The sequence below is a fragment of the Protopterus annectens genome, chromosome 15.part0, assembly GCF_019279795.1.
Source record: "Protopterus annectens isolate FY-2018-M chromosome 15.part0, PAN1.0, whole genome shotgun sequence".
NCBI lineage: Eukaryota > Metazoa > Chordata > Ceratodontiformes > Protopteridae > Protopterus > Protopterus annectens.
Genome location: NC_056749.1, coordinates 391,055,092 through 391,066,410, shown reverse-complemented (window position 1 = coordinate 391,066,410; position 11,319 = coordinate 391,055,092). Strand labels below are relative to the sequence as shown.

At 42.5% G+C, this 11,319-nt stretch overlaps 1 protein-coding gene across 1 annotated transcript in view; it reads left to right on the top strand.

Moving 5' to 3' along the window:
• APOOL (apolipoprotein O like) overlaps positions 1 to 4,524 on the top strand; it is a 511,508-nt gene extending 506,984 nt beyond the window's left edge. Inside the window, exon 7 of the mRNA XM_044057272.1 lies at positions 4,390 to 4,524. Coding sequence (XP_043913207.1) covers positions 4,390 to 4,524 — 135 coding nt within the window. The remainder of the gene's footprint in view (positions 1 to 4,389) is intronic.
• Positions 4,525 to 11,319: the final 6,795 nt, after the last annotated feature.

Below are 11,319 nucleotides of genomic sequence, written 5' to 3'. Positions count from 1 at the left end.
TAACTTTATGGGTTCTGTCCTTTAGCCAGTTTGCAACCCATCTAGTGACATAAGGGTTTACATTTAAGCTGTTGAGCTTATCTATGATGCCTGAGTGGGGTATTGTGTCGAAGGCCTTAGCCAAGTCCAGGTATGCTGTATGGACTGCTTTGCCCTCGTCAATGACTCTAGTGACTGTTTCGAAAAAGTCAACCAGGTTTAAAAGGCAGGATCTGCCCTTTACAAAGCCGAACTGGGTGGGGTCAAGTGTCTGTAGGTCCCCTATGTCTCTGTTTGAGTTCCATAATGATTCTTTCCATAGCTTTGCAGACCAGGCTGGTTAAGCTTATGGGGCGTAGTTTCCAGGGTCTGTAGAGGCACCCCCTTGTGGAGTGGGACCACTGTTGCTGTACGCCAGTGTTCAGGTACATATCCCGAAGTAAGGCTAAGATTAAATAGCATTTTTATGTGTGGGTTTAGCTCCTCTTGGAGTTCACGTAACACGCAACCCGGGATACCGTCAGGTCCTATTGATGCTGTGTTTTTTGCTTTGTTTAGGGCGGTTCTCACGTGGACATCTGAGATGACAAGGAGATTACATTCAGCTGGGATAAGTATTTCTTCTTTTGGGGGTGAAGGAAGGGAGAAATTTGCACTGAACCTGTCAGCCAGAATGTTGGCAATATCTGCGGGTTCAGTGTATTTTTTATTGTTGTAAACCATCTCTGAGCATATCTGAGGGTTTCCGCCCAGGTTTCTAACGTAGCTGAAGAAGGCTTTGTGGTTATCTTTAGTGTCCTTAGCGATTTTTCTCTCAAAGTTGGCCTTGGATGTTTTTATGAGAGAACGTAGTTTTCTGCTAATGTTGATCAGAGATGTCATCCCTTCATGAGATTTTGCTCTGACGTGCAGTAGCTTCCTTCTTTTGTTATACAATTTGTTTATGGCTGAGGTCCACCAGACAGGACGCTTACCTTTGGTGGAGAGGGACTTGGATTTGTTTGGGATTGCATGATCCATGCATTCTTGGAGATGTCCATAGAAAGCATTTGTGAAGGATTCGGCATTGTGGGATGTGGTATCCACTGGCACAGTGGACTTAAAGGATACCATCTCAGTCTTAAGAAGAGTGAAGTCTGCTTTTGAGAAGTTTTTCACTGTGGTCTTTTGTGCTGGGGGTGGAGGTGGGATATGTATATTCCAACCCATTTATCTAAACCCTAATATCAAGCTAAACAATAACATGCTCAACCTTGGCAACTTTCTTTTAATAAAAGATTACTCTTTATGAGACACTCACAGACATAAAGCTCTTTCAACACTAGAATTAAGAGACACCGTAAAAGTATCTAAAAAATGCATTATAATTCTTCGTCAAATCAGAGAGTTTATTGCATCTCTAATTCAAGACCTCACTATTCCAGATCATGACTTCATACAGGTATCTAATCTGATCCAGATCTTATCAAGCAATAAGAATATGCTGTCACGCTGTCGTAAACTTATAGATACAATCAGGTTTCAAGATAGGTTGGTATATGCGAACTACTGGGATCAACAAGGGACTATCTTATTAGATGAACAAAAAGTTTCAGCCTTTAATTCTACCCTCCTATTTTCCCCTTTCAAAAAGCTCATTTATACACAATTCATGATTAACAATAACCTCTACTACACTCCCACTCATTTAAACAACTTTGATCTTAATATATCTCCTGCCTGCCCCTGCTGCTCTTTCCCCCATGTTGATATCTTGCATATAATCTGGTTCTGCCGCTACTCTCACAGTATTTGGTGCTCTCTAAAGGTGAGACTTGAAAAGATGGGCTACCACAAATCAACTCTCTCATGGGAGATGGCTTTATTACACATTAGTAACCTTCAATTTTCAAAACTAAGGTTTCATATCGTAATAACACTTTGCCTACAAGTTAAATTTTATATCTCCAAAAACTGGCTAGATTGCTCTAAAATGTCTTGGAGTGGGTTCAGAAATCTGGCTGTTAAATACATTACTTCTCAAAAGCTCATAATTACAAATGCGCGTAAACACATATACTTCCAAAATTTTGGGAGGTCATATTTGAACTTCTGGCTGATAACTAAATATCGATATACTAGATGACACACGATTACCTGATGCTCCTCCTTCCCATGCTCCTTCCTCTCCTCACCTAAATGCCACTATGAATTTTAAATTCCCCTCACCTCTGAGGCACAAGATAAACGGACAGGGTTGATCTATTTACTTAGTAGAGGCTGATACACTTTGAGTGGCCATAATACCTTACCACCTGCATACTTGCTTTCCTTCCCTTTATTACGATTATCCTCAGGATTTGAATTATCCCCTGGCAGCACTATTGTATATATTGTAGATAGTTATTATTATTTGAATGATTTCTTCTGTATTAATGTATTGTTGTAAACTGCAATTGTCTTTGTATTGTGTTGTGTCTTAAAGCAAAACCAATAAAGCTTCTATTTGAAAAAAAAATGTACAGTAAGCTGGTTGCATAAGTGTGCACACCCTTAAAACTAATACTTTGGTTGAAGCACCTTTTGCTTCAGGATTTAAAAAGTGCATAGGTTGTGGGCATAAGCAGAACCCCCCCTCCCCAAGATGCACATGATTCGTGTGAATTTTTTAGGTGCTGCTCACCTCAAAGTGGATTGCCAAGAGTGCTCGGCCTTCGGGCTGAACTCCCTTGCTGACAGAAGAGTGAAGTTGATTTTGAAGGGTTTACTATGCTTCATTCTAACTGTTCTGCAGTCCACCACCCCCATCTTTCACAAAAAAAGTTGAGTAAGAAGAAGGGTGATAAAGATAGAAAAAACAAGACACAGAGAGAGATAAGACTCCTAGAGCTCAGAGCAAAGCTAAAAAAATAGGAGGAGCACAAATGCACCTCTCCCTTGACAAAAGGGTAGCTAAATCTGAAGGCTCAGACTGCTGTGCTTTCTATGCTGATCACGTTTTGCCTCAGTTCTATTATTCTGCTGCTGATCTGGATCCTTTTTTGGTGTACCAAATAGTCCATCCAGATCCAGTAAACCCCCCCAGGTTGAGACGGACAAAAGACTGCACAGATCTAGCATTATGGTAAGTACATAACTTTTGTTTCTCTTATTAACCAACTAAATAATGTAATTATCTCTCTCTCAGCTTTAACTTTTTATGTTGCATTTTCTGAAGTATATTTGCTTGGATAAATGTACATTTTCCTTACCGCACATCTTTGAAGGATGTGTGTACATTTGTACCTTTTTCCAAAATTTCTGTTATTGATATCAATTTAGTAACATTGGGTGTAGATGATTGCTCCTGTTGATGTGCCACCCCAATCCCATGTGCAGAAATGGTAAAAAAGGTTTGTGGATGGGTGGATTCACTGTATATTGTGGGGCTTTTCCCCAGGTACTCTACTGAAAATGGGCTCTGTTGAGTTTAGGCAGACTATACCGGTTAACAAATGTAAAAATATGTTATACCTTCCGATATGTCCTTATGAAGAATAGATTGTTGCAAGTTGTAATCTGTTTTTGTGCAGTAACATCCTACTTGCTTATGACATCATATTCACTTTTGAAAAAAAATTGTACATTGCAGTGATATCAGTTTTCAATGCCTTGAACTATATTAATCGTATGCTGTTAATAAACTTTGCAGTATAGGGTTCCCTAACTAACTGGTAGCCGACTCACCATAAATTGTGCATTGAATAAAAGGGCCATCAGTACATAGCCAGAGGGTACCACATGGGTTCTGCTCTTTGTCCATGGTATTTAATATTCATGTGACAGATTTCATAGCAGTATTTTTTTGTTTAACCTATGCTGATGGTATCAGACTGGGCTTTGCAGTAACTAACAGTGATGACATAATGCATCTTTAACAGGTACTAAATATTTAAAAGATTCTGAATCTCCAATTTGTAGGTATGTGATTTGAGATCCGATTCTTTCAAGATGAGTTTTGAACATCTAAGCCTATGGAGGAGAGTTTTAAAATGGTAGTATAGATTATTCCTCACTGAGAGAGTGGTAAACCCTTATTTAGTCATAGTGCATGCAGTGGAAATGTTGAGAAAGGGAAGTGCGACGTTGAGGCATTAGGTAACTAGATAAGAGGGTTGTGGGAGAAATGTCACAGCACAGTGCAAGTAGTAGACTTTGCTTTTTGCCTGCTTACATGCAGATGTGTTCAACCACATGACTGGGTCACTTTTTCTGTGGGCAACATATGATTTTGTCTGTGTTCTGTTTTCATGAAACTCCTTAAAATCAACTTTGTGTCTAATACTTTGCAATCGTATGCTGGAGTAGTTTAAAGTAAAATAATAAAGGAATGAAAAACACATTAATTCTTTACCAGCCTACCTTCTTTATTATCCATTTTCTGTATTATAGGTTACTGGACAAAATGTATATGCTGCATCTCACTGGACGTATGGGAGCATCAGATCATTATGGGAAAAAAGTGGTGCAAGCAAGACCACATCAACTGCCCCATTAGCTACTAAGGTATTTTCTTTTAAAATTTAAGTGGAAAAGATGCTTTTGTAGGAAAAAGGCAGAAACGCATATTAGCTATTCAGAAATGTATCTGATAGCTTTTTTCCAAAACAGAGAGCAGGAAGTAATAAATATCAGTAATCTTATGAGCTATTTCAAGATGTACTTGACTGACTTTTAACATGTTTATTGAATTATCAATTAAGACACAGGCAAACACACATTTATAATATAAAAGAAAATGGTTTACTATCTAAATCTTGCACAAACATTGTGCGAGTGGTCAGATTTCTGAACCACGAATATCAGAAATCAACGAACAAAAAAGACAGGAGGTATTTCGGAAAAGTCGACATCTCAGAAATGTCGACTTTACCAAAAATACCACACTTCCGGTCAACAGCAAAGAACATTTTTGAAGGGGGGCAACCTGATCCCCTACCCCTTGCTACTTATATGTACAAACTCCAAGATCACACTACAGTGAGGGAAAGGGGTACATTTTCCGATCCCCCACTATAGTGCAATATGCATTCAGAATGTTGAAATTCACCACAGTGAATGCTAGTGTGTATTCACTGTTGTGAATTTTAACATTTTTTTCATTATTTCCAAATGTCGAATTGGGCATTCAGACTTGCAGAATTTGAATGAAGTCCGATCGCCCTTTTCATAGTAAACTAAAGAAAACAATGTTAAAAAGTTCACAGTTAAATGTTGTAAATCACATATATACTGTTATACAATTATCAGTCCAACATTACATAAATTGATCAATTCTTGTCTTCCTTTAAATCTCACTTCTCCTGCAGAACATTATTCTGTGTGTGTGTATTGTTCCCACATTTTTTACCTATGTAATTTGCTCCTACCCTTCTTTAAATATCCCACTTTTAGTTCTTTTATCTCTTGTTAACCATATTCACTAATTCAAATGCAGTTGGTTTAGACCTTGATTTCATTTTTCTAATAATTGCTTTTGTGGCAACCACAGGAATTGAACTTAAGGCCATAGTATGTCTTTGCAATTCAGATCATCTATCCCAGCTCAAAAAGTAAATTCCTTAGTTACACCCATTTGCTCACCCAATATTTCTAAGAGAGTACTGTGTAGGGAATTTTTCAAGAATGCCAACTCATTACACTCCCAAAACATATGTTCCCACTTACCACTTTCTTCCCCAACACACCTCCAGCATTTGGCATCTAGCTGAGGAAAAATCATTTAGAGTCTCCGTGAGGTATAAAAATACCTGTGCAAACACTTCCAAGCAAAATTCCTAAATCTTCTATATTTTATTGCATATTTGGGGCCATGCATGTGTCTTAACTTTGTTTCCTCATAAATTGCTTATATAGTCTCTTCCCAATCTTTTCTAACCTTCTCTGATGCCAGTAGTTATTGTGCATTGTTTTATATGCCTTATTAATTATCCCTTTTTTAATGGTAGCTTCTGATGTTCTTTGTGTTTCACTGTTGCAGTCATCTGCTGTGGGTTATTCCTGTTGTGGTAGTCCTCGGCCAGCCCGTATACCAGAGTTGTTTTTTTTTTTTTTTGGCATCTGCTGCAGTCTCCTGTAGTCTGATGTCAGACTGTCAGTGTCATAAAGCAAGGCAGCCGACGTCATTACATCAGTCTTTCGTGCTGTGGAGCAGAAGCAGTTCGCGCAAGTGCTGGTCGGTCACTACCAGAGTTTGAATTTCAGCTGAAAATGTTTAAAGCTTAAAAACCCCATTGTGGACCCTTTTTTCTCGCACTAACTGATGTCAAAAAAAGTTAACAATTGTCTCACCTGTGGAAGCAGATCCCAAACTGAGATTTCCATTCTTACTGCGTTACTTGTTTAGGCCCAGACCACGACATCCCTCATTGCCAGTTCTGTGCCCTCTTTAATGCGAGAAGCATTTACCGTAAAGCTCTTATTGTAGACAGCTATTTTCATGTTCTGTCTTCACATTCCCATATGGCGTCCTTCAGCCAGCAATCCGTGGACATTCCAAAAAAACGTGGAGATAAAGGTAGAGAAAGACCACACAAGGCTAAGCCTTCTGACGACTCTACCGCTTAGCAGGTCATCAGTTCTCCGGAATTCAGTGAGGTGCTTTCGCAGCCCCTGATGCCCGATTCAGTATCTATGCAGGCCTCTACCAAGACCCTTTCGGAGTCCAGTATGCCGCATAAATCTTCTTCATCTTCCGAGCCTTTGGCTGCCTCGGTTGAGTCCGGAGCCATGATGCAAGCATCGGCTTCCGAAGAGGCCTTTTGCACTACTGAATCTAGACAAAAACCGACGGAGTCTCTCAGGCCTAGAAGCCAAGCCACTCCTAGAAAATCTACTTCTAGCCACCAGCTTGCTCCTGCTCCACTACCCCAAGCACAAGTGCTTAAAATGGTGTAGGATATCATCTCCCTTATCTGGGGTAGTCAAGCCACAACTTCTAAAAGGAAAAGGCACCCTTCTCCAGAAATTGTGACAGAACAGGATTTTGAGGAATCTGACTATTCAGATTTTGAAGAGGAACAGCAATTACTGACTGCTTATGAGGATTCAGATGCAGAGGAATCCATCCCTTCTGCCTCCACTCCCGAGGACTTTTCCTTTGGGGAAATCCTTCACACCCTCCGGGAACATTTCCAATGGCAATCTCAGGACTTCCCCCCAGTCTAAGAAAAGACTTGGAGAGTTTCTGGACCTGCTCCAACACAGGCCCCTGGCCAACCCCCCTATTTTAGAAGTAATGGATGACGTTTTCCATGAATCCAGCTTGGCCCCTGATGCCCTCCCACCTGCTCCGAGTAAACCTGACAGATATTACAGAACACCGGATTCTCACAAATACCTGTACAGAAATCTACTGCAGACCCAGAGGTCATTGCACAGGGACCTAAAGGAGTTAAGACTAGTTCTGCCAAGAATCATATTCCTTCTGACAAGGATTCCAGAGCTCTGGACAGATGGGGTAAAAAAGTATACACCTCTGCAACCTTAGCTAGCAGAGCACTCAACTGTCAGTTCCATATGTTAAAATGTCAACAACACAGTTTAGAACTATTAAAACGAAAGATTTCTACCTTTCCTGACTGTGCCAATTCAAAAGAATTAGCAGATTTACTGCACTCTGCTTGTCAAGTGCCCAAACATTCATTACACTGTGGATATGACGTCCTAGAAGCCTCTAGCAGGGTAGCAGTGTCGGGATCTGTCATTAAGAGACATGCATGCCTGAAGGAACAACCTCTCTCTGATAATGTCAAGTCTAAAGTTATTGATGCACCCCTGGATAAGGACCACTTGTTTGGAGTAAAAGCAGAAGAGGTGCTTAAAAAGTTGGAAGACAAAGCAAAATGTATGTAAACAGTAAAAGATTTCTTTCAGGTTCAACCTCTCAGAATCAGCAGGAATTTTCCCTCTAAGCACTGGTCCTTCCCTGTACTTAGCAGACAGGGCCAAGGTAAACACCTCAGGGACAGACCAATCCAGGCCCCTATCCCAGGGCCAGCAGAGAAACAAACAGTAGACCACTTCCGCCCCAAAGGCAGGGAGTTCTTAGCCATCTTTCTATGGCAAAAACACCCAATGACTCCCCCTCTGTCCTTCCTTCACTCAACAAAAGCTAGAAGGAAGGCTCTCCCTCTTCAAAGAAAATTGGCTTTCTGTAACTAAGGTCTAATTGGGTCTTAAAGATAATTTTTCAGGGATACAAATTTCCCCTTCAGCGAACTCCCAATTCCAAGAGGGTACCCATACTTACTTCCAAATCACTGGGCAGAGGCATTGAAACAGGTCCAAACTCTCATTTCCCAGGGGGCAGTAGAACCTGTCCCCGCAGAACAAACAGGCAAAGGCTTTTATTCCATACTATTCCTTGTCCCCAGAAAAGAGGGCAGTTGGTGTCCCCGTCCTGGATCTACCATTCTGAGCACCTCCCTGGTGGTCCCCAGATTCAAAATGTTGACTTTGCAGCAGCTGCTGCCTATGCTGACAAAAATGCCTGGCTAGTGACCCTAGACCTAAAAGATGCCTACCTCTACATCCCCATAAAGGAATCCTGCAGGAAATTCCTGCGCTTCAGAGCAGAATCACAACTTTTCAGTTCTCTGCTGTGCTCTTTGGCTTATCTACTGCACCCAGAGTATTCACATAATGCTTAGCCCTGGCCATAGCGTTTTTTAGAAAGAGAAATGTACAGATTTACCCTTACCTGGACAACTGCCTCATTCATTCAGTCAGAGAGCAAAGAAAAGCTGCTCCAGGACCGTCTCTTTGTCAAATCCCTCTTAACTTCCCTAGGGTTCACCATCAACTAGAAGAAATTAAAGCAAAATCCCACCAGGAAGATCATTTTCTTGGGAGCTGTGCTAGATACAGCATCCCAAATGCTGTATCTAGCAGAGCTCCCAAGAAAATGATCTGCTAGATACAGCATCCCAAATGGCCTCCCTATCCCCAGAAAAGCAGAGCTTCCTGCCTCTCTACTTTACCCAGCTGTCTTCCAGAAGTCACCTTACTGCGAGGAAGTTCCTGCAAGCCTTGGGGTACATGGTGTCTTGCATCCTTCTAATCGCTGTGGCCAGGCTTCACATGAGGAAACTTCAGTGGTATCTAAAGAACCTTTGGTGTCAATACTCAGTCTCTAGAGACCTCTCTCCCTCTGATCCCATGTATAAAGGCCGAGTTTCTCTGGTGGGGAGAGGCCTGTGCCAAGAACAAGGGTCTTCCCCTTCATCCTCTGCCCTACTGGCCAGACCATCACCACTGACTCCTCGGACATTGCTTGGGGCGCTCACCTAGCAGGCAGGTGCACCTAAGGTGTTTGGGATGCCCAGCACCTTCCCTTATGCATCAATCAGAAAGAAGTTATGCCAGTGCAAAAGGCTCTGACATCCTTCAAACCCCATCTCAGGCTAGGGGTTCTCTCTCTAAAAACAGACAACACCACAGTAATGTGGTATATCAACAAACAGGGGAGGACCCAATCTTACCCTCTGTGCAGGCCAGCCATGAACATCTGGCTGACAGCCGCCTCCATGGGTCTACATCTAATTGCCCAATACCTACCAGGGTCAACAATACCCTGGCAGACCACCTAAGCAGACACTTACTGGACCCTCATGAATGGCAGCTCCACAGGGTAATCTTTCTGCAAATCCCTCAGGAATGAGTGACTCCAGAGATGGATCTCTTTGCTTCGCACCTCAGCCACCAGCTGCAAATGTTCTGTACCAGGGAGTATCCCCTCCTAGTGTGGAAGGTGGAGCCTTGACCTTCCCCTGGAACTCCCTCTTTGTGTACGCATTCCCTCCTCTGCCTCTTATTTCCAAGGTACTGATCAAAATAAGGGAGGAGAGACCAAAGGCCATCCTCATTGCTCCAGATTGGCCGAAACAGCATTGGTACCCTTTACTGCGCAGCCTGACTTTACAGCCCCCCGAGCAGCTTCCCCTGATCTCAGACCTCTTGACCCAGGTGGGGAGGAGATAATGACCCAGACTTGCAGACTCTCAATCTTTCAGCATGGCTTATACTTTAAAAGCTAACGAGGAGTCCCTGTTAAGCAAACAGGTCCTAGACGTTATCACAGAGGCCAGAAGGCCCAGCACCAGAAAATCTTACGCAGGGAAATGGAAAAGATTCTGCTCCTGGAGCCAGTCCAGAGAGGCCAGTACCTCACATCCTTCCATCCCTCTTATCTTGGATTACCTAGTCAAGTTACTCAAAAGTAGCCTCTCCTTCTCTTGTAATAAAATCCATACCTCAGCCATTTCAGCCCATTACGATTCAAACCTACCCCTCTTCTCTCATCCTTTGATTAAACAATTCCTCAGAGGGGCTTCTAATATCAGACCTCCCAGAAGGCTTCCCACACTAGCCTGGGGCCTGAATTATGTTTTAGAAAAACTAACCTTACCTCCTTTTAAACCTGCTGCTTTAACAGAATTGAAATACCTCTCCTGGAAGACTGCCTTCCTACTAGCAATCACCTCAGCCAGAACGGTTTCAGAACTTCCGGCACTCATGACTGTTGAGCCCTTCATCATTTTCCTTGCAGACAAGGGTCTCCATGAGGACTAACTCCTCCTTTATGCCCAAGGTGGTATCTGTTGTGACCCTCAACTAGGCCATATACCTACCCACCTTCTTTGCCACCCCTCAAAACAAGGGGGAAAGAATTCTGCACTCGCTAGACGTGCACAAACAACTCTGATACTATCTGGACTGTACTAAACCCTTCAGAGAAATAGACTAGCTGCTTGTCAGCTTTGCCCTGGGGCAGAGGGAAGCCCTTTTCCAAGCAAACTATTTCCAAATGGATATCACACTGTATCCATTTCTGCTACAGACTACATGGAAACCCCCCCAAGTCTAGTCGTACCCATTCCACTAGGGCAGTCTCCACTTCCACAGCCTTCCTCAGAGGAGTCCCCATCAGGGACATCTTGGAAGCTGCCACCTGGACCTCTGTCCATACCTTTACAAAGCATAACCACCTACCTCATTTTTCTAAGTCTAGGGCAGGACTTGCTGACCCTTGCCTAGGGCTCTAACCTATACTTCCACCCCTCTCCTCAGCTTTGGGAATCCTCCCACAGATGATGACTGCAACAGTGAAACACAAACAACATAGTACAGTTGTGTACACTTAGCATAAATGTAGATGTTAGAGTATATTCATTGTTGCAGTCCTGGTTTCCCTACCTCCATCCCCCTTATATCCTCTTTCCCTAGGGGGACATAACCTTCCACAGTGGCTTTTAGCCACCAGGACCACTTTACCTTATTTCCTTGTGCTTCTGATGGGTTAGGGCTAGAAAAAATGACGTT